This window comes from Durotheca rogersii, assembly GCF_024521655.1.
Source record: "Durotheca rogersii strain YMJ 92031201 chromosome Unknown GGS23scaffold_4, whole genome shotgun sequence".
NCBI lineage: Eukaryota > Fungi > Ascomycota > Sordariomycetes > Xylariales > Xylariaceae > Durotheca > Durotheca rogersii.
In genome coordinates, this window is record NW_026251235.1 from 1,576,172 (window position 1) to 1,603,627 (window position 27,456).

Genomic DNA, 27,456 nt, shown 5'->3' on the forward strand with positions numbered 1-27,456 from the left:
GAGGCTGGATGGGGGACGGGAGGAAATGAGGCGCACGGAGGTAATATGTCATCTTATTCTCAATTAGAAATAGAAAATACACCCAACGTATGCTAACGCTGCCGCTGAATTGCTATCGCAATTATCGCTAAAGACTAGAGATTCATAGCCCATACGCTGACAGGATGGAAAAGGGCGAGGTGCGACAGGGAAAGGGTATCTGGACTTCTACTTTGCATCAAGCACCTCAACTCCACGCTGATTCCCGTCTTCTTGCTTTTGTGTTTTTTTCCACTGCGGTCTGCCCCAACACGCCTAAACATGCAGCTTCGCTGTCTATCACGATGCGATCCCTCCCTTCTATAACTTTTTGAAGACGTAAGATAAGATCTCCCTGCTCTTGAGCAGATTCACGACCCGCAGCCTCTCGTTGTCCAGGTGCGCCGCGTCGGAAGATTGTCCGCATGGCAGGTGAGCCGCCGGGGCGTTGAACTCCTTCTCCAGGAATCTTATGGCCGGGATAGAACCGCCCTCTCTGATATAGAGTGGCTTGCGGACCTTGGAGGAATAGCCGTTCGTCTGAGCCCCCTTGGCGGCTCCGGCCCCGTTGCTGTCGTTGCCGTCGGCATCGTTAGAAAATAGCGGCGCCCACGCTTGTATGAGGGCCTCCTCGAGAGTGCGGAAGATGTAATTGCTGGGATCGCCAAGCCAAGGCTCCGCCTGATTGTCGATTCGGATGGTGAGCTTGTTGTCGGACTCGAGATTGCTAAATTCCTTCTCGAGGAAGGAGGTTAGAGAAGCGGTGACCTCTTCCACCTCTTGTCCCGGGACGAGTCGAACGCTTATCTTCGCGTTTGCGTGACTACTAATCAGGCTTCCGTCCGGACCCGAGACTTTGACTTTATGGTGGGTTAAATTCGGTTCCCGCCAGCGAGCCATGAGGTTCGCCTTCACCGTCTCCGCCGACGCGCCGCCCCGGTTTTGCTCTGTCAGCACCGAGAGAATGTCGTCGTACCGAGCTTCCTCCTCAGCTGTGAGGGGAAGAATGCCGTCGTAGAACCCGGGTAGCATAATGCGATTTCGAGGTCCCTTGAGTTTCGAGAGCAATACCATGAGGTCCGACAAGGGCTCGTTGACCATATAGGAACCGTCGACGCCGGAGTGAAGATCGGGATTGCTTGACTCCACGCAGACGGTAGCGTGCATAACTCCCCTCAGGCCGTAGGTCAGGCATGGCGTGTCGTCGTTGAGCCAGTAACTATTGGCTAGTAGTATGTAATCGATGTCGCCGATAAGATCTTTATATTTTCGCACCGTTTCCTTGAAGCCACGCGAGCCCGACTCCTCTTGGCCCTCGATGAGAAAGACGATGTCGGAATCCAACGACTTGGCCTGCATGAGGTCGTTGACAGCATAGAGCGCAGCCATAATAGGCCCCTTGTTGTCACTGACGCCCCGCCCATACAAGTACCCGTTGGTCCCGGTGAGTTGGAAAGGGTCGTTGCTCCACTTGCCGTTCTTCGTGTCCGCCGGGACAACATCATAATGGCCGTAGAATAACACCTTCTTACGCTCCGTAGCCGGCTCGAGCTTTCCGCAGAACTTGGCGAGAACCACGGGGTGGTGTCGGGTGTCGTCGCCGCTAAGCATTTCGACGTCGCCGCCAAGCCTCTTAAACAGGGTGCGGAGGAAGCTTGCGCCCCTACGACAGTCCTCGGCATACTCGGGTCGAGACGATATAGTCTTGAAGGAGACGAACTCGCGGAGGGAGGTTATCATCATGTCCTCCTCATGCCCGTCGAGCGACGGCAGCTCGACGGCAGCCTCGTTCTCGAGGACCCAAACAGCAATGTTGTTGTCGTTTGCCCCTGTAATGTACAGCTGGTTCCCGTCGTGCGTCGTTACAGCCGACGACAAAACCTTGCCGTCATGCGCCTTCCACTGCGTCAGGCATTGATACTTCTGGCTGACATTCTGTGAAGAGTCGCGCTGGTACTCCCCGTAATGGACAGTGTTATGTTTCTATCTTGCCGTTAGAAGCCGTGTTAGGTGGGGTCCGGATCGCGTGTTACTCACGCAGGCTGTCCCGGTCCGACTTGCACTCCATAGATAGCCCCAGCCCATCTGAAGGGTCATCACGTCGCCCTTATGAGCCTTGATGGCCCTTAGCTTCTGTTTTGTGTCGAGGTCCCACAGCTCAATTATGCCATCCAGCTTTCCGCTGTATAGGAACGACCCGTCCACGGCCAGGGACATGACAGACATGGCATCATCTTCTCCCAGGACCATGATCTCCACAATGCCATTCTCGTACCCATCTTGGCCGATATCTCGGCCACCCAGCTTCCATACTTTGATGGTTCCATCTCCACCGCCGGATATCAGCACATCCTCTTCCGGTCCCGTCGACGCGGTGGCGCTCTTCGCCATCAGCATGCAGTATATATATCCATAGTGAGCAAACATCTTATTCGCACGCTTGTCCGTCTCGAGCACGTTTTGCGGGCGCGGTATCAGTTCGTATCGCTCGTCGGTGGGTCGCGGGGTGCTCGAGCCGCCGACAGCACGAGAATCGAAGAAGCGATGGTTCCTGCGGTCGGGGTGGTTTGGCGAGTCGTGCGAGGACCGTCTATCGGCATCCTGGAGATTGACCCACTGGATGGAAGTGTTCTGGGCGCCGTAGTAGACAGTCTCGAATTGTGACGAATAGCTGACGGAGAATATGTCGCCGAAGGAATCATTGGTGCTATAGATCTCGTAGAGCCGGGCCATAGTCCGGGGGCACCAGACGTTCACGATAGGATCGCTGGCACTGGAGAAGAGGAGGGTGCCGTCGTTGGATAGGAAGAGAGACATGACGCTGCGCTTGTGGGCCTGGATATGATGGACCTTCTCGAAGGTGCCCAGGAGCCACACGAGAATCTCTCCATTCTGGGTTCCGGCGTAGACGCTGTCGTTGCCCACGACGAGAGCCAGCACGGAGCTGTCATGGTTGAGGGTGTGCTGCAGCTGGGGAGTCGTATGCGGAGGGACCTCGAGGATGGCAGAGGGCGATGCCATTTTCGGCACCGTTGCGGACGGCATAATTGCTATTCACGAGTCAATTGCCACCCGAGGAACATGAGGGAGGGCGAGACAGCTTGTCGGTGTGTCGACGGGCAACAGACTCAAAACGGAACGTGTTATCTTGGTAGAAGGAATGGAAGGGTGGGGGGGCTGAAGGAGGCACGCGTCAGGGGGAGGAAGAGGAAGGGGGGGGGTGGACTATCGAAGCTGGAGACGACGTGGTGAAGGTGTAGGTAGGGAGTTCCGTAACGTAATTAGGGAACTAAGAGAGGTGATCGTTCGCAGATCAACCACGAGGTGGGGGGGGGGGGGGATCTTTCCAGCGTACTAGGCAACTACATAGTATAAGCTTAGCGCTACTACGCAGCACATTGCAAGCTGTCATGACGAGCTTCAGGGGAGCGGAGGGAGGCCTAAGGGGACCCAAGAAGGCCTGGGAGCTTGAGGGTACTTTGCGGAGGGGCCACAGGTACACAACTCTAGTCCCCGCGGCGCCTCACGTAGGTAGGTACCTCATAGGTACCTAGCGACCTAGAGGCAGATGGTTAAAGCAGACCAAGTGGGGCCGGCGATCCCAAGCTGTCTCCCCCGACTTCCCACTTACATGACCCGACTTGGGCACAGCCATGAGAAGGCGTACGCCGCCATTGGTCAACCCGCGTCGAATACATCCCAGATTGGTAGCTCTGGATGCTTCACGGTCCCTCCGGTATTCCGGATAGAGGCATGCGACAGCCTGCTGCGTCGCGGAAGGATTGTCGATACCACGCCTGCGAAACAGACGATAGCGAGACCCAAGGGCCGCCCCCGCCCCCCCGAAGAAAGATAAACAGATAGACAGGCAGGCTAGGCAGCGTGAGGTTACCTGGGTACACCGCGTGTTCCCTCGCCCTCTCTCTTTCTCTGTCCGCCTCTCTCTCTCTCTGTGTATGTGTGTGTGCGTGTGTGTGTGTGTGCTGGCTGTGCCACGGGCCTTGCCGCAAAGTAAAGTACCAGGAACGCAAGGGGACGAAATAGATTTCAACGTACGGTCTGCGCGGTCGTCGCGGACACTGCGCCGCTCTTCACCGGAAGCCTCGAGCCGGCCCATCTTCTCTGTTATTTTAGCCTCCTCGTCCTCGATCTCCTTGCATCGCTGGCAGCCACCGGCTATCGCGCCAAGCCCGACCGCCATGGTTCCAGCCGGTTCGGTACGCTGGTATGTAGTCGCGTAGCTGCTCGCCCCCCTCTCTTGCCGCAGACGGTCACAGTGAGCAGAGTTGGGAAGCATGCGGGAAGATTAGACGAGAGAGGGAGAGAGGGAGAGAGAGCGCCGAGGGGGCAGACATTGGCCTCTTTAAATACTGCGAGCAACGCCGATAGCCGGTTTACGGTAAGCGGAACTCACGAGCATGGCTTAGGGATCTTCGGATGATCAATCGCCCAGGTCGAGCGTGGTATGGGTGTTAGGGCTGGCTGCAGCGCATTATATATAGCCTCGATCAGTGAGTCAGGACGGATATAGACGAAAATGAATTACACCAGGTGTATGACGCGATCGTCTGTCCTGGCTACGTGAGATAAGACACATGCGGCGGCGGCTCTCTCTCTCTTTTTCTCTTACCGCTTTTATTGGATTGATCAAACTTCTCGTGCCTGGATGTTGGTTGTGCCGCGGCGTATTCGGGATCTATAAAAGAGACAGATGGCTAGTGTTGTGGTAGGTACATTCGGGACTCGGGTAGACGACGGTAGACGACGGGACGGGCGTCAGGTACCCAGGGCAGGGGAACATGGGGCCGGTGGCGTCGAATTAGGGACAAGAGTCGCAGATCAACAGCCTACCAATTTCCCGCACGACGGAATTATCCAAGTAAATATTGCCAATGAGTTGCCTCCCTGAGGCTCCCTCCAGCTCCCTCTAATTATCTGCTGCTAACCTGGTAGGTAGGGTACGCATGTAAGTACACAAGGACGGCACAAGACACACGTCCCGTCTCTCTCTCTCTCTCTCTATTACATGCTGTTAGCCTGACCGCAAGTTTAAAAAAGGAGACAGATAGGGAATACGGAAAAGGGGTGAAAAAAAGATGAAAAAAAAAGCACTAGGATGGATGATGCACTTTAGCACGATTCACACGTCATGGTTATCCTATAAACGGCGTCCATCTTGGCCTCAGTTCCTATCTTCATACCGCGTCCTTTTGGGTAGCAATAAACCGGCGGCCAACCAGGCAACTCGCCATCTCACGCTTACCTGGATCATGAACCCACATTTGAAATGCCGTATTAGCCATCAGAGACCAACCCCGGAGAAATCCAACAGCAGCAGAATCCGCCAATGTGGGTGGCACCACCTCGCCATGCGTGTTTTTTTTTTCCTTTTTTCCCCTTCTCTCCTTGTCGCAGGAAGGAAAGTGTCAGGGGGATGCTATACATACGTATCGTACGTGATGACCTGGGTATTGGCGGCGTGGCTGATGTCTGGCCTCTCTACGACGTGTGAGGTGCATAGCCGACATCGGAAGGGCACAAGGCAACTTGTCAGGCCAGAATCCCCCCCCTTGGCACTCAGGCTCGCAGATTATCGTAGGCACACGTTACAGCGGCATTCACGTAGGATATCGATTCTAAGCGAAGAGGTGTCGGGCCTAATTGCAGGGAGAGCCTGCGAAGACCGGGCGGCACGAGACGCAGGTATACACCAACATATATCGGGGCACGTCGAGCAGGTCCTCAAACAACCCGCCGAGAGCTGCTATTGGACGCCAATGGAAGCTCCCGCATTGCCATCCAGACTCTAAAATAGTAGGGCGGGAGCATCGACCGAATACGGTAACTTCGCACGTTAAGGCGGGACCCTGTTCTGCGTGTAGCTCGTTTTCGATAAGCCTCTTATGGCTTATCGCGAGCCAGCATCGTCTTACCGGACTCCGACAGCCTGTGACGCACGTGTTACTCAGCGAAAAGAGTACCTGGGTACCTGCCCCAAAGCTGGAATAATTTTTACTCGGGGACGAAACAATCGGACCTCATCTCTCATCGTTGCCGAACGCCGCCCTCTTCACTTCTCGATCCCCCCGTACGACGTAACCGAGCACGATACCCATTTCCCAAACAGCTCCTACGAGGCCTTGTATCGGCAATTATAACCAATAAATAAGCGCCACCGACAATCGAGAACCAGCCTGCCGCCCGCGACCGCGACCGACAGGCAGAGAGATCCCGCCTCTCCCCCACCACACCACCTCCGTAATTCCAGAGCTGCAGCCCGACCTGCGGCGGCCACGAGATGGATCACACCCGAGACCCCTGCCCGTGGGTCATCCTCAATGACTTCGGCGGCGCATTTGCCATGGGCGTATGTCTTTTTTCAAAACCTGTAGCCGCGTCCGGCGAGCGTCGTTAACGTCCACTTTTCTCGCCAGGCTATCGGCGGGACTATATGGCACGGCATCAAGGGGTTCCGGAACAGTCCGCTGGGCGAGAGGAGGATAGGCGCCATCACAGCCATCAAGGCGCGCGCGCCCGTGCTCGGCGGAAACTTCGGTACGCACCGGACCTTTCCCGGCCGAGAAGAAACAACTCCTAGGTGAACAGCGAGGCTGACCGCGGCGCGCAGGTGTGTGGGGTGGCCTTTTCTCGACGTTCGACTGCGCCGTCAAGGGCGTGCGGCGGAAGGAGGACCCGTACAACGCCATCATCGCCGGCTTCTTCACCGGCGGCGCGCTCGCCATCCGCGGCGGCTACAAGGCCGCGCGGAACGGCGCCATCGGCTGCGCCGTCCTGATAGCCGTCATCGAGGGCGTCGGCATAGGCTTCCAGCGCATGCTCGCCAGCTCGACGAAGCTCGAGGTCGGTCTCGCTCCCGCACCCCGACATGTACCCTGCGCAGGAGGGCTCGCGATGGCTAACTAGACAGCAGGTACCGCAACCGCCGCCGGCTCCCGAGAAAGCGTTCGCATAAGTCCTCCGGCAAACCGAGAACAAACGCACATCCACTCTACTCATCCCCGGTCTATCGTTTTGACCGGCTTCTTGTACTTTCGATAACGGGTCTCACGACGGTATTCTCATCCTCGTGCGTATAGTGCAGAGGTTGTATGTAAAATAGACGGATCTTGCCATTATTAGGACGGGTTACCATGACCAAACCCCGCTGCGTTAGGCCACGAGCGCATCCCGAAACAAATACACAATTCACAGCATCATGTTGACATATGCAGCCTCCATCGGGCTGGCTCGTTGAATCTTGTCCACTGACATGTCCCCTTTTTCCAATTGTAGATACAGACGTCTAACAAGCAGCAGGTCTAGTCTAACTTCTATAAACGCACATAGCCTAATAATCAGATTCTATGCCTTCTCGCCGCTCCAACGCCAGACGTCCTCCGGCCGGCCCTCGCCCTCGAACGTCTCCTCGCCGTTCTCCCCCGGCCGGAAGACCCTAACGACGGCCTTACCATCGTCGTCGACCCAAGCGCGGAACATTCCGGCGCAGTTGTACTCGTCGAGCACGCGGGCGCGGGAGGCGACGACGCGGCCGCTGGCGTCGCGCGTGACCACGCTCTCGACGCCGATTATGCCTCCCTGGCCCTCGCCCGTGAGGCCCCAGCGGTCGCCCGCGCTGCGCTGCAGCTCCCCGCCCGCGCCGGCGACGCGCCGCACCGCATCGGACCCTGACGCCCCGCCCCAGCGCGCGATCGCCGCCGCCGTGCGCGCCGCAGCCACCCGCAGGAAAGAGTCGCCGTTGCCGGTGCCCGACAGGGCGAGGGAGCGCGTTGTCGTTGTCGCTGTCGCTCGGGCGTCCGGCCCCACTGGGGTCAGCGGCGCGAGCGAGAGCGGGGAGTACGCGAAGGGCGCCGGCAGGCAGTCTGCGAGGAGGCGCCGGAGGCCGGCCGACAGCTCGACGACGGGGCCCGGCAGACCCTGGCTCAGGCTTCTCCCGCCCCCGGCCTGCCACGCGCTCTCGGCCGCCGCCGCCTCCTCGGCCCACTCCTCGGCCCAGAAGCCGGCGCCGACGACGGGCGTGTCGCCGATGCGGCCGGTGAGCTTGTTGGTGAGGCCGCCGGTGCTCGTGGCGGCGCAGACGACGCCGTCGGCGTCGAGCGCGACGGCGCCGCACGTGCCCTGCGGCAGGTACTCGTCGGCGGACCAGGTCGCGACGCCGTCGCCGCCGCGCTCGCGCTCGAGCGCCCGCACGTGCTCGTCCCACCGGCGCTGCGTGAAGAAGTAGCTCGGGTCGACGAGGGCGAGGCCGTAGCGGCGCGCGAGGACCTCGGCGGTGGCGCCGTAGAGGATCGTGTGGCCCTGCGCCGACGGCACGTCGAGGTGCGGCCCGCCCGCGCCCTCGGCCTCGGCGCCGCGGGCGAGGTCGCCGTCGCCGTGCTCGAGCATGGCGCGCGCGAGGAGCACGGGGTTCCGCACGTGCCGGAGCCCCGTGACGCCGACGCCGCGCTTCGCGCGCCCGCGCGACACCATGACGGAGGCGTCGAGCTCGTTGACGCCGTCGCGCGTGAAGACGGCGCCGCGCCCCGAGTTGTACAGCGGGTCGTCCTCGAGCAGCGTCACGGCGTACGTCGCGACCTCGAGCGCCGACGGGTACTGCGGCGCGCCGCCGCGCGGCGAGGGGACTGGCTGCCGCATGTAGACGTCTGCCTTGGAGACCTAAGGAGGTAGACGGGCGAGTAAGCGGATGAATCGGTAGGTAGGTAGAGGGGGAAGAGCCAAAGAGGCAGGGCACTAAGTAGATCGACGTAGGAATGAAGCACAGCACGGCGGACGTGGAAGTCCCGATAGGTACTCGCGGAATAATGTGTGGGAGGGTTGGCTGGTGCGGCTTACGATGGTAAGGAGTGATTGCCGATACGCCTTGTACCCATCCGGTCCCAGCCCCTTGGGCGTGATGTTGCCGGCGCCGCCGTGGATGATGAGGCGCGGCCTGATCTGCGGGCGCTGCTGCCACGCGGCGTCGGTCGACGGTGGTTGGCGCTTGTATTCCATTCTAAACGTCAAGCGACAGTTTCTAACCCTCAGCCCGCTGGAGAATCACGTATCGCGTAGGCGAGTTTCGACAGGTTAGGTGTCAGTCAATCACAACATAAAAATACCTATCACACGGCAACGAGGCGCGGTGTGCCTGATATACCTATGGCGTTATCTGCACGGTTGGGAGCTTCGGAGGGCCGTCCCGCATTATGTACCTGACGTGGACTTAGCGGATTACCCCTGGCAGCTATCGAATACGACCTTGGTAGGAGATGTCGCCGGCCCGGTACCGGCCGCGATGCGCAGTAATATGCACCCTACTAAGGTGACTACGGTTTAACGGGGTTGTGTCTTAAGAGGGTGCGTATATCGGCGTATCTACCGTGTTGTAAAGCCATATGCAAAGTTGAACGCCTACAGTGTATGAGCTGAATCAGCAGGTGATTTCATACGTCAGCAGCGCAAAATAGCGATTTGTTGTTAGGGTGCAAAGAACCCTGTTATGTAGCGCGCTCTTGTCGATGGTTATTCCCTTAGGTAGTCAGTCAATAAATTGTGTTCGGGGGACGCGAACCCAAGGACCAGCATTTATACCTATCACGGAGAGGTTGCGGAGGTTGTTGGTCAGGTACAATCTCGACGACCATTACAGCACACCTTGAGCAAAAACACGAAATGTAATCTCATTCACCCCGGCATACATATCGTAACTCGTAAACCACATTGCCGCCCGGTCCTCGATGATAAAGCGTGCTACGCCAGCGCATACGCAACGACTCGACGTAGAAGTAGACGGGACACGCGCCTCAAAGCTTGCCGTCGTAGAACCTCCACTCGGATTTAAAATCCTGCTTTAACTCCTTGTCCAGGATGAGCGCGCGCAACATCTCGATGGGCATAACGTTGGCCTTGAGGATCCGGTCGTGAAACTCCTTCTCGGGGAGCCTGCCGGCCCCGACCCTGCCGACGGCCTCCTCGCGCAGCTTTACGAGCTGGAGCGCGCCGAGCATGTATCCCGCCTGGTAGAGCGGGGAGTACTCGCCGCTGAGACTGCGCCGCACCTCGCCCTCGGCCGTCGCACGCTCGTGACCCACCTTTTCGACGAGCATGTCGACGCATTGCTGCGGGGTGAGGAGGCCGAGGTGGAAGCGCACCGAGAAGAGGATGCGCGCGCACCGGTGCATGCGCCAGAACAGAGAGCCCACCTTGTCCTCGGCCGTGCGGAAGAAGTCGCCCCGGTCCCACAGCACCATCTCCCAGTATAGTGCCCAGCCCTCGACGTAGAAGGGCGTGTCGAACAGCGCGCGCCGGTAGTGGCGGTTGCGCTCACCTACGAAAACCTGCAGGTGGTGTCCCGGTATCATCTCGTGGAACGCGGTCGCCCGGCTAAAGTACCGGTTGTTGCCTCGTAGCGACATGAGCTTTGCATCGTGTGACATCTCCCGCGTCGGGTACGACATCTGCATCCAGGTTCCGCCGAGGAAGAATGGCGACACCTTCTGCTGCTCCGCCTCGATCATAGTCATGCGGATGGCCTCCTCGGCAATGCGCGGTACCGTCACGAGGTCATGCTTCTTGACGTACGCGGAGCCCTCGTTGACGAGAGACCGGATAAAGGCGGGGTACGACCCCGGAGGCTCGTACAGGGTCTTGACGTGCTCGAGGGCGGCGTGCCAGTCCGTCCCGAAACCTAGCTGCTCTGACGCCTTGATCATCTCAGCCTCGCACCAGGAGTATTCTTTCTCCGCGATGCGTAGCAGTTCCTCAGGGGTATACGGTATCATCTCAGCCTCTAAGTCGCTGAGCAGGCCATCCCTGCCAATAGGCTCCCCGACGATGGTGTCATTGTCGCCAGGCAAGACACCGACCAAGACTTCACGAAGGAAAGCGACGATCCCATCCAAGGCGGTGTTGAGGACTTTGTACGGCTCAGCAACCCACCAATCAAATAGCGGGTCGTAATCCTTATAGAAGGCGTATGTCTCGGCGAGCTTATTACGGAGACCGTCAACCGTACGGGCGGCGCGAGAGCCTGTAGCCTTCGAATATTTGTTCGCGTTTTGACTGACGTGGTCCCGGGCTTGAGAGACCAGCTTCACAATCGCATTGAGGCTGCTGGCAAATTCTTTAGGGTCGATAGGCTCAACGCGCTGGCGTGTCTCGCACCAGGCCGTAATGGGACTGGCGAATGGCCCAACGAAGGCGGCGAACTTGGCGTCCCGCGCGCGATCCAGCTGGAGGGTCCTCCGGGCCCTCCGGATGTAGTTCCGAAGCAGGAGGTGGTCGACCCTGTCTTCTTGCGAGGTGTACGAGTCAAAGGGTTGCCTCTCGAGGTCGAACAACTCGTCCCGGTAGAAGACGTCGAGCCGCGCATATCGTGATGCCGAACCTTCAATGTTGTAAAAAGCCGTCAGATCTCGGAGGTCATTCCGTACGCGCACAATACGATCCTGTATCGATTCGGGTGCCGCTTGTCTAAAATTCGGAGGCGCAGCCAGCTCAACGGGAGTCCAGCCCTCGTCTCCGTCCTCACCAGCTAGGTCTTCCATGGCGGCATTGGACGCCAGCGGAGTCGAAATCATAGACGTCGCAGCATCTTTCCCTTCTTGCCCTTCCGTATCCTCGTCATCGGATCTGTCCTCCTGGTGAGCAATCTTGCGAATCAGATCATACGCCATCTTAGGATCCCCGTGTAAGTCGAAAATATTGCAGCCCATGCTAACCAGCTTGTTCTTCATCTCAAGCGACAGCGAGTCACGTATCATACAAAGAGTGAGGAAACGGTTGTTCCGTCGGAGAATTCGCGTCTGGGCATCAGCACATCCCGCCGGGTCCAGCACGCTCGTGGTAATATAGGGCAGCAGGTCCAACACCTCCAGCATCTCGATAAAGTCGGCGTTCCAAACCGGCCAATCAGACGGTCGCGTGAACCTGCGAACCCTCCTCGGGCGGCGAGAGGGAACGACAGCCTTGGCCGAAGCCATGTTTCGGAATGTATCCGCGCGCGAGCACGCTGTTACTTTCTCTGCCTCTGTCTCTCTGTGTAGTGTTCGCGTTACCCCGGTACCAGTCCCCGTTCTACCATTTCACAGTGCCCACGCACATCTAGAAACGAGATTGGACGTGGTGGCAGTCTGGGCAAGAGGCGTGCAGTTGGTGTCGATTAGAGAAAAAGAACAACGTCGGAACCGCAGAACGGCAGACGAGGGGCGGAGGGAGAAGAGAAGAGGGCGGCAAGGCGAGTAAAGTGCGGATGGCACTGGGTAACAGCAGGTCAGCGGGGACTGCAACGCAGCAAGTTCTCGATCATATAGCCTGAGGTTCTCCGAGGTGGGTACCACGTACCTACATATGCACATATCCGCGTGTGCATGCGTGGGTATGTACATGCGTATGTACGTGCGAGGTACCCACCCATACGTAACGATAAGAGGTTAGGAGAGGTACCTACCTAAGGTAGGAGGTAGATAGGTACGTATTCATATATGCATATCTCCATAACTCCTCCTCATGTGCTTATCGGGGCGCGCCTTTACGTTCTACCCGTCGAACGCGGCCATCACGGGCCTCTCTCCCAGGCCATGCGATAGAAGAGGCAATCTAAACACATACCGAGAAATAGGTAAGGTTATTCTCCGTGGGGAAGACAGACTGCGGTATTTGTAGGAAATTGGTGGCGCGATAACTCATTTGGCCAACCAGTTAAAAACCCATGGATAATCCCTGTGGCATTATATATCCGACAACATTCGGACCGTGGGAGACCAGGCATGGACATCCATACATACCTAGGTATGCAGCGTAGTACCTGTTATCTACGTGTAGGTATACCTGAGTAGGTCAACTACCAAAACTACCTATTAAGTAGCAGCATAGAGTAACTAACTCCCTTCGGGTCTTGACTTTCGCTGACGAGAAAACGCACCTAGGTCTCTTCCCATCTGGCAAATGAATGTTATCCCAAAATAGGTGGCACACCTCTCTACCGCCCAGACATACGGCTCAACCGCCGCCGCCCCCACTGGTTACCGGGTAAACTTGTATTATAGGTAAGACTATGGTGAAGTCTCTTACTACCTCCTACGACCTTATCCCGCATGTCAGCTTGAAACTGGGGCGCCAAGCACAAAAACTGGTCCAAGCGGGAGTTAGCACCCGCTCTAGAACACGGCGAAACCACAACACTACCCCCGTCGGACTTTTTCAATGAGACATGGGTGGAAAATGCGCAGACAAAGCTTTCAGCGTAGACAGTGTTTCAAGACAGTTCTACCGCAATACAAAAATAGAAGTTCTGCTTCGACTTGCGGCTTGGCCTTGACACTTTCTTGAGCGTCGAGGATAACAACGTCCCATAGCTTAACAGGGCACACAAACGGAAACTAACTCCTAAGGGGGTTCTCGCACAAGGGAGAACTGCAATTCCGGGCATCTGGACATATCTAATGTAGCGAAGCGAACAGAAAATCCGGAATAGGGTGATCATCTCGAGTCACGATCATCTACCTATGTGTTCAGGGGCAATATCAGTCACCAAGTTCGGATAGCAAGTAGGTATTGATCATATACAATAATAACACCTAGCTTTGGAGGCTTGCTCTAGACTACAGCTCTATAGGATGTGATGTTGTCTACCAAGATCCTTCGGGGAATCAAAATGTGACCTCTCTCGTGATGAGAGAATGCAACGCTTAGAAATGAAAAGACAATAATAACCCCCTTCAATCTCGATCCCCCCCCCTTCGGGCGAGAGAGGCTTCAGCGCATAGCTCCCCCAGACGCGATCAGTCGTCGTCGTCGTCGTCGGAATCGTCGCCAGAATCGTCCCCATCATCACCGTCGCCGTTCTGCGCCACGTTGAGGGAGACGGGGATGGCCCGCGCCGACCCGGGGATCGACGCGTTGGCGAGCGCGGCCCAGCCGTCGAACTCGGCGAACCGCGCCTGGGCGAGGCGCATGGTGAAGGGGCCGAAGCCGCGCTCGTGGAAGCCGAGGCGGGCGCCGGCGCTGGCCGGGTTGCGGACGGCGCGGGCGGACAGGGCCCAGCCCATGACGGCGTTGCCGCCGGCGGACTCGGGGCCGAGGCCGAGCGCGGCGTCGAGGCAGCCCTCGCAGAGGAAGGTGTGGGTGAGGAAGGTCGCGTTGACGCTGGTGGCGTCGGGGATGGTGCGCACCGCGAAGCCGCCCCGGACCTCGGGCGGGTCGTCCTCGTCGGTGCCCTGGCGGAACGACGCCATGACGCCGCCCCGCCCGTCCGGCCACGTCGCCAGGAAGAAGTTGTTCTCCATCTCGCCCGTCAGCCCCAGCGCCCCCCACCCCGCCCCGTCCGCCAGCGGGAACGACAGCTGCCCGATGAACGAGTTGCCCGGCGTCGCCGGCAGCGCCAGCCCGAACCCGAACGTCGTCCGCGCCCCGAAGAACCGCTCCATCTTGATCCCCGTCGCCGCGTCCGTGAAGGCCGTCGACACCTGGCTCGGGCTCGACGTCGGGTCGTCGTCGTCGGCGACCGCCCGGCTGGAGAGACATAGGAGGGCTACGAGCGTCCGCAGGGGGCTGCATTTTCGGTGTATTTGCGTCATGTTGAATAAGCCGGACGGCTAACGTTCGAGGGTGTGAGAGATAGATTGTCGGTAGGGGATCGAGTATTATGAAGGATTGTGTTTCTGAAAGGCATGATTAGTTTTAGTTCCCGTTGTATATGGTCTCAAGTCAAAGACGCATGACCGTAGCGGACGTAGTCATCGCTTGCAGAGAAGTCGTTCTGTAACCTGCAACATTTGGTTTTGCTTACATATTTGAACTTTAGGAAATCTCTCGGTCCCAAATAAGGATAGTAATTTGAGAGAAATGAATAAAAGGGCTTAAATGAAGGCCATGAACCGAGAAGTGAAGGGGGAAGAGGTCTTGACTCTATACCACACGCTGCCGTGGTGTCTTGTACTGTACCTGACAGCAGTCCCTAGACTCTCATCAGGACAAGATACGAGTCGGAAGATGGATATACACTCTGCTTTATAGACACATTCATAACTTCATTCATCGCGTGCACTCACACTGGGTTTAATACGGTTGGTTTGGATAGCCTCAAACATGACCTCGTTCATAAGCCCCAAGCTTATCGCTTAGGTTATACCGACCCAAGCAACTCAACACAAGCCAATTTCTTGGAGGGAGTCTCTGTCGAGGCGTCGAGGTCCGTGGTGCGGCCAGCGCGGCTTCTTCTCGCCCTCTGTGCTCGTGTATTCTGGATAGTCGAGCCGAGCTATCGCCAAGGCCGTTGTCGTCGCGAGTATTTTTGGCTTCGGGGACCAACCGCCCAAGCGCGTCGAAACGTTCCCACTGTCAGTGCCAAGCATCGCCCCGGGTTTCGGTTACGGACATGGTGCGGAAAGAATCGCCAGCAGCCGCAGACGAACTAAAGACGTGTGAAATGCCGCAGCTGTGATTGGCGCAACATATTTGGGTGAGAGGGCACCTTGGACACGCGACACCGCCAGACACCACCAGCATCCCAGTATCAGCCTAGCACCAAGCTTGGACGAATACTAGCGAAACCAAGGTAGTGTTGTCAGACGAAACGTCAAGATCTTCATACCGGGGTGCTCTATCGGGCTTCTGACCCGCGGCCTCCCACGACCAAGAAGATCTAGAGGAGTTATTTTTGTCCATCGACAGGGCCCCCCCATGGGTAAAGGGGTCTATAGTCGACTTAAGGCATGTCCATCGTTTTTCGATTTGTTGAGGCTATCTCGCCAGCAACCCAAGAATTGGCGTGGCGAAGAAGTAGTTTCAGGTAAATTAGAACTTTTTCTGTAGCCGAAGGTGAAAAGTGCCGCATCAGTTATGGTCACGGGTGCGCAAAGCCCATACAAATCGTTGACACGAGACGGGCGAATGCATGGGTTGAGGTGATGCTGCTATCATGAAGGCTCGGGACTCGGCACGCAGTGTAGCTTAGGTGATTTAGGTTCAGTGTTTGATACCAACTGCTTTCCCGAAAGGATGGTGAGTTGAGCCTAGGTTGAGCCGACTCCTATAAACTACACGTTTAGTATAAGCCGCTATTGCAGACGGGGAATCTCGAAGCTCTCTAAGCTTAACCCTTTCGCCCTGCCCCAGGGATCTACCTTTACCCCTTTATCTTCTGCACCAAGTATCAGCTCTCTCGTGATGCGAGCCACCGACTGGTCAGACTCGTTGGCATAATACTTGTAGCCCAGATAATGAGCTTGTGTCTTCGCGGTGGCGTAATGTTCCACCGCGGCCACGAGATCCTCGAGATCTAAGCGCTCGTTCACATCTGATGCCACAGAAAGTACTACGAGCCTCCGTAGGTCCGGGTCTAGGTTTTTAACCTTCTCTCCGTGGCGAGCCGCGATGCTAGCTGGAGCTTTGTACAACCTGTTCAACCCGTCCAGGTCTCTCGCATACGACTTGACGGTCTTCTCTTTTCCATGGTCTCTCACCACCATGTCTGCTGCGCCTCCTCTATGACTACCCCCTACTATCGTCAGCATTATTTGCCCGATGTTAAGCAAGTTGCCCTTCACAGCAGGATCTGGAGGTTGGCTGTAGATCTGTTTAGTGTGTAGTCTGCCAATACGTTGCCTAGACGACTCACTTTAGGCCCTTAGGCAAGTCCCGAGAAGAACCAAAGTCAATGAGCTTCAGTACGGGGACAAGACGGTGTTCTTGCGGTTCTAGCTCGCCAATCATAACTAGTCAACCTGTTTAATAACATCTCTTCTTACTCTCCTCCTGCCAACGCTAGGTTACTCACTGTTACGGGCATTCAAATCGCCATGAATAAGGCGGGACTTGGGCGGTCGGTTGCCTCCCGCATTCGGTATCGGCAGGACCTCGACACTCGGGGTTACTGTTCCGCTCCCCCCTGGTGGCCAAGCCATCGCAATCACCATCCGACACACTGCACCAGACTCTTTAGCTTAGTGTATCCTCTCGCATCCCAGTGAGGGCTACATACAGCAGAGGAAAAGCCTCCATAGTAGTCTGTTTGGCAGGGGATGGCCCCAGTCAGCGGCCCTATGAATAACATCGTGAAGGAGGCCGTTGCCAATCCACTCCATCAGCAACGTTCCCTCCCCAAGACGTGACATCAGGCGAGCTGAAACACTGTCTCCCAGACTGTACGGTTGGACGATATGTACGGACCCTCGTAATCGCTGTGGGACAATGAAATATTAGACGTATCTGCTCATTCTACCATAAATGTTACCGCAGTCATACGGGGCTACACATACCCTGAGCACCCTCTCTTCCCGTCGAATCTTCTGCCTCGCGGCCACGGTCAGAGACCTTTTCATCACGAATCTCCTCATTGGTCTCCACTCATGGGATGGAGCCGACCTTTCTCTGATCTTCATCTTAAAGGTGACCCCCCAAGCACCTTCCCCTATGATCCTCTCCAATTCAAATCTCTTCTCCCCTGCTTTTTCGAAATGGCTCAAGAGTCTTCTCGCCTCAGATACTGCTCGAGCGGATGCTCCGTCTTGACCGGGGATAAAAGCATGGGTATTATCAGTAGAGTAAGGGTCGTCCTGATTGGTCTCCATCTCGCCGACAGTTGCCCTCCATAGTTTGTCATAGGCAAGCGAAATATCTTTTCGTCGGCAGTTAACAATCACTATATGCTTCTAAGATGTATTCCGATTCCGACACACCACAACGCCGTGCCGGAAGCGGGGTGGTGTCGTGGACCATAGTCAGCTGTATGAGTCATCTCTTTGTCTTCATCCATGGCACTGACACTAGCATATCGCACTTCATAAATCCAAGAACTCCTGGTCTTCTGTTCTTAATTGTGGAAAGCCTTTGACAAGCTTTTGTTTCGCTTATTGATCAACCGCATTTTATATGAATAATGGGCTATGAAATGGAGCTCTCCACCTTTCAACAAAGCTGAGATCCTCTCAGCGTCCGTCCATAGGGAGACGTCCTGGGTATGTAGGCTTGCTCTAGGGTGTCTACATCTTAGAACAAGCCTACATACCCAGGATTTCTCTGGTGTCTCAGCCTTCGCGCGGCACATGACCCGATAAAATAACCCTGACCCTATGAATTCCTACGATCTTATTCAGATAGGTGTGACTATATTAGTCGCATAGCCCCCCTCCTCTTTTAGCCTCGAAGGCAATATATAGTACCCATTATGCTGGAGTGAATCCCGCTGCTTAACTCCTGCTTGCTTCTGTAGGACGAATATAGTGTGAACAATAGTGACGTATGAATCTCACTGCAGCTTGCCCCTGTCCCTATTCTAACCTTGGTAGACGTGGTTCGCATCTTTCAGGCATCGTGACCTATCGATCAACTCCCCAGTTCGTGCTAGGACTTTAGCTTATTGTTGAACGAGTCCATGAGCGGATTCAAAATGGATGCGCCTCATAAGCCTTGTCGGCCTCTGCTATGGCGTCGTAGCCAAACAGCCATGGCTGGACTGACGGACATGTCCTAGTACAGGAATGGGCCGTTAGTTCTCCACAGCATCCCCAGTAGAATAGTCCCGTTTCGCTCCTTACCAACGACTTGGGAAAGGGGGATGCGGTTCTTTGCCGAAATCGGCCAAGAAAACGCTATCACGCTGCTCCTGCAACTGGCCATCCGGGAGGTGGAACGAGTCCCTCTTCGATCGTCGTTAGTTGATAAATAAACGTCTCCCAAGCTCGAGTCCCACTGACCTGTCCCAATGCCTCTCTTGCGATCGCCTCCCCTCGCGATTTCCGCGCCATCTGATACATCTCGAGCGCCGGAGCGATCTGGTCACGGCGAGTTACGTACTTGAGCAGCCGGCCGAGGACGGCACCATCTTCTAGAGACGAGTTGGCTCCCTGCGCAAGATATGGAAGCATGGGATGGCATGCGTCACCGCTAATCTCCAACGAGTCAGTGCAAGCTACTCCGGGATGTTACGTATGGACGGAGCGACGTCAAATCTTGGTAGAACTCACGCCATCAGAAATGTGCCCTCCTCGTTCGTCCAGGCATCGAGGGTCGAGACTGATCCCCACATTCAACGTTAGATATTATCGTGTTTTCCATCGCAGCGCGGACACGAGAGAGTGTGAGATTACTGTGCATTAGCCTCCACTTATCTACTTTGTCGACACAGGCTAGGAACTTGTTCAATCTGTTCGGCGTCGCCCGTCAGCCGACGACGAAAAGTTGGTGTGTTGCGATCCGGCTCACATGGGGTCCCAAGGCTCGAAGAGCTTTCTCATTTCGTCCACATCGCCAGCGGCCCGACTAACATCCTGGGGCAGATCGTCGGGACACAAAAGAACCAGGTTGTATACGCGGCCTCCCCGAAGCGAATAGCCGACGACGTGGGACTCTGGTCCGACCCAGAAGTTGACAGAAGGGCTCGAAACCCACTCCCTCAGCTCCGGGTCTCGTATATCTTCTAGGTTTAGGATGATCCGGTACGCGAGATCCCCAGTCGGCTTGGGCGCCAGCGGCTGCTTCAACAGGAGACTTCGCGTGCGCGACCACAGACCGTCTGCCCCAAGTATGAGGTCGCCGTGCAGAATGCTGCCAGTCTGTATAGTTACCGTAGCTCGCTGGAAGTCGACGTCGACGACGTCGGTGTCCAGATGGATATCGACCCCTAGAGACCGGGCACGGCGCACCATAGCTATTTGCAGGTCCGCCCGATGGAGGTCCCAAAAGGGGGCGCCGTATCGCTGCAGAATCTTGTCCTGGAACTGCTCCTCGAATGCCAGGAGGCGAGTACCATCGTATCGCCGTACAGCGAGGTAGGAGGGGGTAGTCGCCACGGCGCTCAGTTCATCGAACACTCCCCAATGGTGGAAGAGGCGACTTGCATTAGGCGTCACCTGGAGGCCAGCACCGACTTCTTCTAGTTTCGCGGTTTTCTCTAGCACCGTCACCCGGTGGCCCTCAAGCCTCGTGCTGATGGCCGCAGCGAGCCCCGCTAGACCTGCGCCGACGATAATCAGATGCAGCTGGAAGGCAGCGGGGTTCTCGCCATTTTGGATGCCGTTGGCGGTCATGGCGAGTGAGCGTGCGTCCTTAGTGAATCGAATCAACGAGAGATGGGCGAGGACAGAGAGAAGCGCGTGGATGTGAACACAGCGCTCTCGCCAGATTTGGCCGCTTCCTTTTTTCTCTGCGGCGATAGGCAACTTGCACTACGCACCCAGCACACACTTCAGGCGTCAATATACAATATGTAATATGTTAGTGTACGTTTCTCGGGGTTCTCTCACGTCGAAGCGCCACTCGGCGTCGAGTTGGGGCGAGCGGAGTGGACATGACACTTCCTACCGGGTATCCGTCAACAGACACTTCTCTTGCGGTTAGCTGGCACGTCTATTAGTCCTATATACGTAAGTCTACCCCAACCTGGGGCAAGACGGCAGTTAAGGACGGGATGGGTTCGCTGATGCTACTCGATCAGTAGGTATTAGTCCTTGAATTTCCTATCAAGGCAGTATCTAGGAGAAGTCCCTAATGCATTTACCTATCTAGCGCCGGCTGCGTTGGCGATGATCTGTGCAGCCGCGGATGTAATATTCGTAAGCGTAAATAGCGAAAAACTATAAGAGAGACACGATGCATTGCATTATCGAGGTATTTTCTCCTCGCGCGGTCGGAGTTATGAGTAGGTATACAGGTCGCGGTATTAACCTAACCTACCCCTCTACGGTCACCCCTTCGCAGACTGGGCGTTTTTGTATAGGTAGGTCTCGCACATAGGTACCTATATTTTCACCATCCATCCTTCATTTTCTTACCATCCTTCATAGCCATCTACAACAGCTACCAGCCAGATAAGCATACACCCTTCGACCGCCATCCTTCGCTATGTATTCGTACACGTACATGTCGTTTTCAGTTCTTCTCTTTTCTCCCAGCTGCCATCCACAGCTGGTCGATCACAGATACAGCCGTCATCCTGCCGTTACAACTGTTATCCTGTTGATCAGCACTGAAGTCAGCTGTTGGCAGCTGTGGCTGTTCCCCCCCGCGCTTCCAACAACGTTAATTGCCTAGCGTCTAGAATATTCAGGCTGCCTACGACGCTTAACTGCATATAGGATATCAGAATACATTCTATGGGCCGATAATAAGCCGTAGGTATACAATACCTAGAATATAGGCGATATTAGCAAGGCCGTCTACACACCTAGCTATACCTAGCTATAAGTTCTGCAGTCGTATTACATAATAATAGGTATCCCCAGTACAATACACGTACTAGGGACAGCATGGTGGGTCCTCCCCTCGTTTTTGGCCAATAAGCTGGAGCGTGTAAGCAGTTTGCATTAGCGCGAGGGGATGTGGGTCCGGACGATCATCTCACGGACAAAGGTGGAATCCATTCCTTAGCAGGTCTTCGCATCCTTCACCACCAGCCCGTCCAACACGATCCTTCTACTCCGTGCCCGCCCCCTAGAGATGCGACCACCTGGTGTGATCTCGTAGTTCCGCCGCAGGGAGGCCATACGAGCCATATATGCGTCTCGACAGATCTCGTTGCTGGCCCGGCTTATTGCGGCACGACGGCTAGGTCATGGGCCCTGGACGAGCCGGTAAGTTAGCGCTCGCGTTCTCGAGATAAATACCCGGCGAGAACCCCGACAGCCTCCTCGTCAACTCGTCCCATCCAAGCCCGCCTCTGCTTCTTCCACCGTAGAAAACATCGGGCATCTTTTCAGCTGACCGACTTCACCACATCCCAGCACTCTTGCTTGCCCTTGCCTCCCTTCGCCGCTCCGAGCCATGGCGTCGCGGCGGCTCTTCGACCCGGTGACGCTCCTGCGGGTCGCGCCGCTCCTCACGTCGACCGCCACGCTCGTCCACGCCGGCGACGCCCACCTGTTCCTCAGCACGCTCGTCGGGTTGCGGCCGCAGCGGCCCAAGGTCAACGAGCTGGCGCCGCGCTACTTCGAGTCCTTCTTCTGGCGCGGCCTGCCCCTCATCTTCCTCGGCTACGGCGCGTCCGTCGCGCTGGGCGTCGCCAACTACGTCGCCCTGCGGCGCGCCGCCTCCGTCTCGGCCTGGTACGCCGGCGGCTCCGTCCTCGCCCTCGCCCACTTCGCCTTCGTCCCCAAGATCATGTGGCGCGTCAAGGACGCCATCGACGCCGACGAGGCCCCCGACGGCCCCGGCGCCCAAGCCATCCAGCGCTGGCTCAACGTCCACTACGCCCGCATGGCCCTAGCCGACTTCCCCGCCTGGACCTGCTTCTTTGTCGCCGCGCTCAAGGTCCTGAAGCCTATCTGATGGGCGTGTCAACGGCTCCTACCTGTGGGCGGAATAGGTATATATATTTTCTCAGCGAACACGGTAGCTGGGCTGGTCGAGGACCGATATCTGAAGACGAACCATTAGCGAACCGAAACTAAGGAGTATTTATACAGTATAGAGGCATTCGATAGTGGCTAGGTGTAGGGTAGGTCTTCAAGGCAATGTATGCAATGTTACCCGTGCCTACCTGTCTTCTTCTGTACGCCCGACTACCTAACCTATCACACCACTCGATTATACATACCTAGCTATATACCCAGCCATTAAACAGAGATGAAAGTAACTACCCATCCCCTAGTCACAGGACTATAGTGCGTGCCTGGACGAGGCGTTACGTAGCAACAAGAACACACAGGCTCGGCTCGAAATCCCCCCTTCCTAATGGGGCAATCCTAGAGACGAGGGTGTTCCCGTTGGATTTATCCACGAATCAGGCCAAACCACTGCTTTTACCCAGAGCGCAACAGGGTACTGAGTCGTGCGAGGACTCTCCGGTAAAGACACGGTCAGGATGTGCCATTTCTGTGCAGAGCACCCGCATATGCCCGACCGTATTTGTAACCAATTAATATTCCCCTCCCCTCCTCTCGCCGACGCCGACCCGATCGGTATCGTCCATCCCCACAAGGTGTCGACCCCTCCACGGCACCCCACGATGTCGGGATGCGAGGTGGGATGGATGTCCTCGTCGCCCGTCAAGAGTCCTCTTTTCTCGCTATTATAATGGAATAATAAATCTCAGCTTCTCTCGATCGTTTATTTCCTCTCTCCTCCTCATCCTCCTCTCTCTTACTTAGGCACTTATATATCCAATCCCCTCGTCAGCGTATACACCACTCTATTACCCCCCCCCCAGCATCTACCCGAGTACCCTTTGTATAAGTCATCTTGTCGATATATCTGCAGCCCAACCCTCGCGGCCCCCGAAGACGCCGTCGTAGCCCGCGAAGCTAGCACCACCGGCGAGCATGCCCGACATCACCATCACCGGCTGGCGGACCCGCGACGTGCGGTTCCCCACGTCGCTCGACAAGACCGGGTCCGATGCCATGAACGCCGCCGGCGACTACTCCGCCGCGTACTGCATCCTCGAGACCGACTCCGAGTTCACGGGTCACGGCATGGTACGCCCCCCCCCCCCCCCCCCTTCCCCCCTTCAACCACTCTAGGCCCTCGCGGAAATCTAACGCCGGAACCGCAAACCGCAGACCTTCACGATCGGCCGGGGCAACGACGTCGTCTGCGCGGCCATCAACCACGTGGCGGAGCGGCTGCGCGGGCGCACCCTCGCGTGGGTCGTCGGCGACTGGGGCGCGACGTGGCGGCACCTGGTGAGCGACTCGCAGCTGCGGTGGATCGGGCCGGAGAAGGGCGTGATCCACCTGGCGCTGGGCGCGGTCGTCAACGCGGCGTGGGACCTGTGGGCGAAGACGCTGGGCAAGCCGGTGTGGCGCGTGGTGGCGGACATGGCGCCGGAGGAGGTGGTGCGCTGCGTCGACTTCCGGTACATCACGGACGCGCTGACGCCGGACGAGGCGCTCGCGCTGCTGCGCGCCCGCGCCGCGCCCGCCGACCCCGCCCGCGCCCGCCGCCTCGCCGACGTCCTCGCCGGCCGCGCCGTCCCCGCCTACACCACCAGCGCCGGCTGGCTCGGCTACGCCGAGGACCGCCTCCGCGCGCTCCTCCGCGCCACCCTCGCCGCCGGCTACCGCCACTTCAAGCTCAAGGTCGGCTCCGACCTCGCCGCCGACCGCCGCCGCCTCGCCCTCGCCCGCGACGTCATCGGCTACGACCGCGGCAACGTCCTCATGGTCGACGCCAACCAGGTGTGGAGCGTCCCCGAGGCCATCGCGTACGTTCGCGAGCTCGCCGAGTTCAAGCCCTGGTTCATCGAGGAGCCCACCTCGCCCGACGACGTGCTCGGCCACAAGGCGATCCGCGACGCGCTGCGCCCGCTCGGCGTCGGCGTCGCCACCGGCGAGATGTGCCAGAACCGCGTCGTCTTCAAGCAGCTCCTCGCCGCCGGCGCCATCGACGTCTGCCAGATCGACGCCTGCCGCCTCGGCGGCGTCAACGAGGCCCTCGCCGTCCTCCTCCTCGCCGCCAAGTTCGGCGTCCCCGTCGTCCCCCACTCCGGCGGCGTCGGCCTCCCCGAGTACACCCAGCACCTCAGCACCATCGACTACCTCGTCGTCAGCGGCCGCCCCTCCCTCCTCGAGTACGTCGACCACCTCCACGACCACTTCCTCCACCCCGCCGCCGTCCGCGACGGCTACTACCAGACCCCCACCGAGCCCGGCTACAGCGTCGAGATGAAGCCCGAGAGCATGGACCGCTACGCCTTCCCCGGCGAGCCCGGCGTCAGCTGGTGGCGCTCCGACGAGGCCAAGCCCATTCTCGAGGGCGAGAAGATCTGAGGCCCCGAGTCCTCCCTTCCTCCCCCCCCGGCCGAGTCGGAGAAGTGGCACGCGCGGTTGGGTTGGGTTGACCGAGCGAGGTACTAGAAACGAATATAGTGGAAATGGAAGAGGGGTCGGCCCCTTTCTCGCGAGAAACGCGACCCGGGAAACGGTCAAGTAAGCTGTCGAACTTGCCTACTCGTTAGTTAATTTCCTCGCAGTCGTATATAGAGAAACCTCCCTTACAAAACACACTACATACATTTCACTGTGTCCCAGGATGGTCCACGTACATGGCAAAACGTGCCCGATATTCGCGCGTGATGGTCGCATGAGGTACTAGGTAGGATAGACATGGTAGGCAGGATAAGTGTGAGACTACTCGGATATACGCCACCAATTTCCGCGCCATTATCCGTGTATGGGCACACGTACGTCTGTATTAATGTCGTGTTGACATATGCTCATATACAATCTAACTACACGTCAAACTAGAGTCGCCGAGTCTTCATCCATTCGTTGGTGCCCAAGCCCAGATTCAACCCGTTCTTGGCCCACCATTTTCGAACGGGTCGGAGGTCCCCGATCGCATCCTCGAGCGCTTCTTCGATATCGCAGGTCTTGTATTCCACCTGATGCGCTCTCCCGTCGGCCTGAAGCTCTCCGCGGGCGTACCGCTTCCACCATTCCAACACCTCGACATACCCTTGTCTCGTCGGTGCCACGAGAACCTGCGAGTCAAAGGACAGTTTGTCGCCTTTGAGCTCGTGCCATACGTCGAGTACTGCAGTCTGGCCGTGGGCGCTGGCGATCTTGCATACGCCTTCGCTGTAGCTTGCGGGAATTCCTGACGATTCCCACCAGCGGAGAACGGCAGTCTGTCCGTGCTGAGCAGCGCTCAAGAGGCTACGGCCGGATTTCAGTATGGTTCTGTCGTCCTTGAGCGCCGCATCTCTCCACCACTCCAATACCAGGAGGTGTCCCCTTGCGGAGGCCGACTCGAGGGCTGCCTCGGTATACTTGAGCGGGAGGCCGGAGCGAAGCCACCAGTCCAGCACGTGAACGTATCCCATCCGCGAAGCATTGTCCAGCGCCTCGGCGTCGTATTCCTTCTTCAAAAACGACGGGGATGTATTCCACCAGTCGAGAATGTCGATGCGGCCGTACACTCCAGAGGCCTTGTTCGGTAGTAACTTGGCGCTAAAGGAGGCCCAGAAGACTTTGCTCAGATTCGTTTCTAGGTACGTCAGGACGCTGATCAACGAGAACTTGATGATGAGCTTGACGGTGAGGTAGGAGACGTAGCGCAGCTCCTTCGGCGCTTCCGACAGCTTCTGACAGATCGCTCCAGGGCCCGGACAAGACAAGATCAGCCATTCGAGATCATGCATGTAGATCTCAATAGGATCGGTCAGGTTCGCGCGGTCGCTCTTCCATTCCGGCGGGGTCTCGAGATTCGTGTAGACGCCGAGGGCCGTCGCTAATTCCCAGTCGCCGACGTGCTCAAATATGATGGTCCATATTTCTGGCGGCAGACATTTGGAGGACCGACTCAGAGCGGCCGTCTGCATGGCCTGCTGCGCAGCCACCTCGACGTCGTGTCCCAGGCTCATCAGCTCGGCCTGGTTTTTGATTATGCCGACGAGGTCGTTAAATCCATCCCAGGCCACCATACGCTTCTGCGAACTCGACCCGTCGTAGTGCCACAACACGGGGGTCATGACCTTGATCCAATCCCACTTGCGCTTAATCTTGCTCAGCTGCTTCTTCGTCATGGGATTCTCCCACATCTGCACCGACATGCCGGGTACCAGTAGAATCTTCTTGGAAACGTCCCAGGCTCTCAGTATCTCCAGCAGGGTAGTGTCGGCGATGCCGGACATCATCTTAGCGAGATGATCCGCGTCGATGGGTGCTAGGACGAGCAGGTCGGCCCAGTCCACGAGCTCGAAGGCGGTCTGTCTGGCGGACTCAATGGCGTCTCTCGTCCTCGGGTCGGCATCGATAGCCAAGGCAGCTAGGCTTCGATTTTCCATTACCATGATATCGTGGGTCAGGCGCATGGGTATCTCGTCGACGAGAGCCCGGGTCTCGATCTGGGAGTCCTTGAGGAGGCGCACGGCGATGGCCTGGGCGTAGGCGACATCCCTCTGGCCATTCGCAGCGACGAGAAGACGCAGCCTCCTAGTGCGCGGCATCTCGTGGAACGATGAACAGGATGAGGTGGTGGTTAGAACAGCAGGGTAGCGGGGGCCGAAAGAAGAGACGGAGAGCGTGTCGGAATAAGTATCCTCAGCCATGTTGACGCATTATGCTGATATCCGATGGTTACAGTCTAGTGTTAGTTGCCGGTAGCGGTGGTCGTAGCAGATAGAGTGTTGGTGGTAAGGAAGGGGGAGAGGGGAGCAGCCGGTAGCTTCAGGCACCAACGCGTTGACCGACAGGATCGCAATATCGTTGGAGCGTTCGAGAACGTACACGTAGGAGGACCTCGAGACGTTCAGGCCAATTCAGCAACTAATCCTGGACGGCAGGCCGGCAAGGGAGGCTCGAAGCGCGATGGTAACCGGGCTGTGCTCCGTACTCAGCTAGAAGACGGAGGTGTGTATGCATGTATGTATGTATGCGCCTCCTGTAAGAGCCCCTACGGCCCGTGATAGGCGCGACCAATCTGCGGAGGTATGTATGAGGCGTCTCGTCCCTACGCCCCCGAATTGACGAGCCGGTGCCTGACTCGTCCGCCGGAGAGGAGTCA

The 27,456-nt window shown here is 57.3% G+C and overlaps 11 protein-coding genes across 11 annotated transcripts; 4 read left to right on the top strand and 7 right to left on the bottom strand.

Annotated features, from left to right (window-relative positions):
• Positions 1-37: 37 nt before the first annotated feature.
• On the bottom strand, positions 38-3,444 carry GGS23DRAFT_555371 (glutathione degradosome). Its single transcript, XM_051515592.1, has 2 exons — positions 2,056-3,444; positions 38-2,001 (listed from the first exon to the last, which is right to left on the bottom strand). The coding sequence occupies exons 1-2, from the start codon at positions 3,061-3,063 to the stop codon at positions 340-342; spliced, it is 2,670 nt and encodes an 889-aa protein (XP_051374785.1). The 5' UTR covers positions 3,064-3,444; the 3' UTR covers positions 38-339.
• A 1,788-nt stretch (positions 3,445-5,232) lies between these two features.
• GGS23DRAFT_555374 (uncharacterized protein) lies at positions 5,233-5,853 on the top strand. Its single transcript, XM_051515593.1, has one exon. The coding sequence runs from the start codon at positions 5,289-5,291 to the stop codon at positions 5,826-5,828; it is 540 nt and encodes a 179-aa protein (XP_051374786.1). The 5' UTR covers positions 5,233-5,288; the 3' UTR covers positions 5,829-5,853.
• Positions 5,854-5,969: 116 nt separating this feature from the next.
• Positions 5,970-7,242, top strand: GGS23DRAFT_555376 (mitochondrial inner membrane translocase subunit). Its single transcript, XM_051515594.1, has 4 exons — positions 5,970-6,385; positions 6,453-6,573; positions 6,647-6,879; positions 6,950-7,242. The coding sequence occupies exons 1-4, from the start codon at positions 6,317-6,319 to the stop codon at positions 6,989-6,991; spliced, it is 465 nt and encodes a 154-aa protein (XP_051374787.1). The 5' UTR covers positions 5,970-6,316; the 3' UTR covers positions 6,992-7,242.
• Positions 7,243-7,380: 138 nt separating this feature from the next.
• GGS23DRAFT_617156 (N-terminal nucleophile aminohydrolase) lies at positions 7,381-9,271 on the bottom strand (the record flags this gene model as incomplete). Its single annotated transcript, XM_051520841.1, has 2 exons — positions 8,869-9,271; positions 7,381-8,691 (listed from the first exon to the last, which is right to left on the bottom strand). The coding sequence occupies exons 1-2, from the start codon at positions 9,025-9,027 to the stop codon at positions 7,381-7,383; spliced, it is 1,470 nt and encodes a 489-aa protein (XP_051374788.1). The 5' UTR covers positions 9,028-9,271.
• Positions 9,272-9,552: 281 nt separating this feature from the next.
• GGS23DRAFT_555378 (uncharacterized protein) lies at positions 9,553-12,339 on the bottom strand. Its single transcript, XM_051515595.1, has one exon. It carries the CDS (start codon positions 11,994-11,996, stop codon positions 9,819-9,821), a length of 2,178 nt encoding a protein of 725 aa, XP_051374789.1. The 5' UTR covers positions 11,997-12,339; the 3' UTR covers positions 9,553-9,818.
• A 1,457-nt stretch (positions 12,340-13,796) lies between these two features.
• On the bottom strand, positions 13,797-14,591 carry GGS23DRAFT_594232 (uncharacterized protein; the record flags this gene model as incomplete). The annotated part of the gene is made up of 1 exon (XM_051518133.1): positions 13,797-14,591. The coding sequence occupies one exon, from the start codon at positions 14,589-14,591 to the stop codon at positions 13,797-13,799; it is 795 nt and encodes a 264-aa protein (XP_051374790.1).
• Positions 14,592-15,865: 1,274 nt separating this feature from the next.
• Positions 15,866-17,690, bottom strand: GGS23DRAFT_555382 (kinase-like domain-containing protein). Its single transcript, XM_051515597.1, has 5 exons — positions 17,274-17,690; positions 16,997-17,195; positions 16,793-16,939; positions 16,634-16,730; positions 15,866-16,581 (listed from the first exon to the last, which is right to left on the bottom strand). Exons 1-5 carry the CDS (start codon positions 17,583-17,585, stop codon positions 16,074-16,076), a joined length of 1,263 nt encoding a protein of 420 aa, XP_051374791.1. The 5' UTR covers positions 17,586-17,690; the 3' UTR covers positions 15,866-16,073.
• Positions 17,691-17,846: 156 nt separating this feature from the next.
• On the bottom strand, positions 17,847-20,621 carry GGS23DRAFT_555392 (putative monooxygenase). Its single transcript, XM_051515598.1, has 7 exons — positions 20,317-20,621; positions 19,219-20,198; positions 19,104-19,159; positions 18,981-19,029; positions 18,711-18,900; positions 18,552-18,655; positions 17,847-18,483 (listed from the first exon to the last, which is right to left on the bottom strand). Exons 2-7 carry the CDS (start codon positions 20,040-20,042, stop codon positions 18,399-18,401), a joined length of 1,308 nt encoding a protein of 435 aa, XP_051374792.1. The 5' UTR covers positions 20,043-20,198; positions 20,317-20,621; the 3' UTR covers positions 17,847-18,398.
• A 525-nt stretch (positions 20,622-21,146) lies between these two features.
• GGS23DRAFT_367624 (uncharacterized protein) lies at positions 21,147-22,422 on the top strand. The gene is made up of 2 exons (XM_051513316.1): positions 21,147-21,584; positions 21,735-22,422. Exon 2 carries the CDS (start codon positions 21,775-21,777, stop codon positions 22,276-22,278), a length of 504 nt encoding a protein of 167 aa, XP_051374793.1. The 5' UTR covers positions 21,147-21,584; positions 21,735-21,774; the 3' UTR covers positions 22,279-22,422.
• Positions 22,423-23,148: 726 nt separating this feature from the next.
• Positions 23,149-24,956, top strand: GGS23DRAFT_367655 (enolase C-terminal domain-like protein). Its single transcript, XM_051513317.1, has 2 exons — positions 23,149-23,426; positions 23,511-24,956. The coding sequence occupies exons 1-2, from the start codon at positions 23,271-23,273 to the stop codon at positions 24,717-24,719; spliced, it is 1,365 nt and encodes a 454-aa protein (XP_051374794.1). The 5' UTR covers positions 23,149-23,270; the 3' UTR covers positions 24,720-24,956.
• Positions 24,957-27,192, bottom strand: GGS23DRAFT_367656 (flavoprotein). The gene has a single exon (XM_051513318.1). The coding sequence runs from the start codon at positions 26,999-27,001 to the stop codon at positions 25,193-25,195; it is 1,809 nt and encodes a 602-aa protein (XP_051374795.1). The 5' UTR covers positions 27,002-27,192; the 3' UTR covers positions 24,957-25,192.
• Between the last annotated feature and the right edge of the window lie 264 nt (positions 27,193-27,456).

What these genes read in the sequence shown, in the direction of transcription:
- GGS23DRAFT_555392 (XM_051515598.1), bottom strand. Translation starts at nt 20,042, where the DNA reads ATGACCGCCAACGGCATCCAAAATGGCGAGAACCCCGCTGCCTTCCAG. An exon ending in TTCGAGCCTTGGGACCCCAT is followed by an intron (nt 19,160 to 19,218) that starts GTGAGCCGGATC and finishes GACGCCGAACAG; the next exon opens with ATTGAACAAGTTCCTAGCCT. An exon ending in TAAGTGGAGGCTAATGCACA is followed by an intron (nt 19,030 to 19,103) that starts GTAATCTCACAC and finishes TGTGGGGATCAG; the next exon opens with TCTCGACCCTCGATGCCTGG.
- GGS23DRAFT_555376 (XM_051515594.1), top strand. Translation starts at nt 6,317, where the DNA reads ATGGATCACACCCGAGACCCCTGCCCGTGGGTCATCCTCAATGACTTC. An exon ending in CGTGCTCGGCGGAAACTTCG is followed by an intron (nt 6,574 to 6,646) that starts GTACGCACCGGA and finishes CGCGGCGCGCAG; the next exon opens with GTGTGTGGGGTGGCCTTTTC. An exon ending in CCAGCTCGACGAAGCTCGAG is followed by an intron (nt 6,880 to 6,949) that starts GTCGGTCTCGCT and finishes ACTAGACAGCAG; the next exon opens with GTACCGCAACCGCCGCCGGC.
- GGS23DRAFT_367655 (XM_051513317.1), top strand. Translation starts at nt 23,271, where the DNA reads ATGCCCGACATCACCATCACCGGCTGGCGGACCCGCGACGTGCGGTTC. An exon ending in AGTTCACGGGTCACGGCATG is followed by an intron (nt 23,427 to 23,510) that starts GTACGCCCCCCC and finishes CGCAAACCGCAG; the next exon opens with ACCTTCACGATCGGCCGGGG.
- GGS23DRAFT_555371 (XM_051515592.1), bottom strand. Translation starts at nt 3,063, where the DNA reads ATGCCGTCCGCAACGGTGCCGAAAATGGCATCGCCCTCTGCCATCCTC. An exon ending in GTCGGACCGGGACAGCCTGC is followed by an intron (nt 2,002 to 2,055) that starts GTGAGTAACACG and finishes ACGGCAAGATAG; the next exon opens with AAACATAACACTGTCCATTA.
- GGS23DRAFT_367624 (XM_051513316.1), top strand. Translation starts at nt 21,775, where the DNA reads ATGGCGTCGCGGCGGCTCTTCGACCCGGTGACGCTCCTGCGGGTCGCG.
- GGS23DRAFT_555374 (XM_051515593.1), top strand. Translation starts at nt 5,289, where the DNA reads ATGAACCCACATTTGAAATGCCGTATTAGCCATCAGAGACCAACCCCG.
- GGS23DRAFT_555382 (XM_051515597.1), bottom strand. Translation starts at nt 17,585, where the DNA reads ATGGAGACCAATCAGGACGACCCTTACTCTACTGATAATACCCATGCT. An exon ending in GGGAAGAGAGGGTGCTCAGG is followed by an intron (nt 17,196 to 17,273) that starts GTATGTGTAGCC and finishes ATTGTCCCACAG; the next exon opens with CGATTACGAGGGTCCGTACA. An exon ending in ATGGAGGCTTTTCCTCTGCT is followed by an intron (nt 16,940 to 16,996) that starts GTATGTAGCCCT and finishes AGTCTGGTGCAG; the next exon opens with TGTGTCGGATGGTGATTGCG.
- GGS23DRAFT_555378 (XM_051515595.1), bottom strand. Translation starts at nt 11,996, where the DNA reads ATGGCTTCGGCCAAGGCTGTCGTTCCCTCTCGCCGCCCGAGGAGGGTT.
- GGS23DRAFT_367656 (XM_051513318.1), bottom strand. Translation starts at nt 27,001, where the DNA reads ATGGCTGAGGATACTTATTCCGACACGCTCTCCGTCTCTTCTTTCGGC.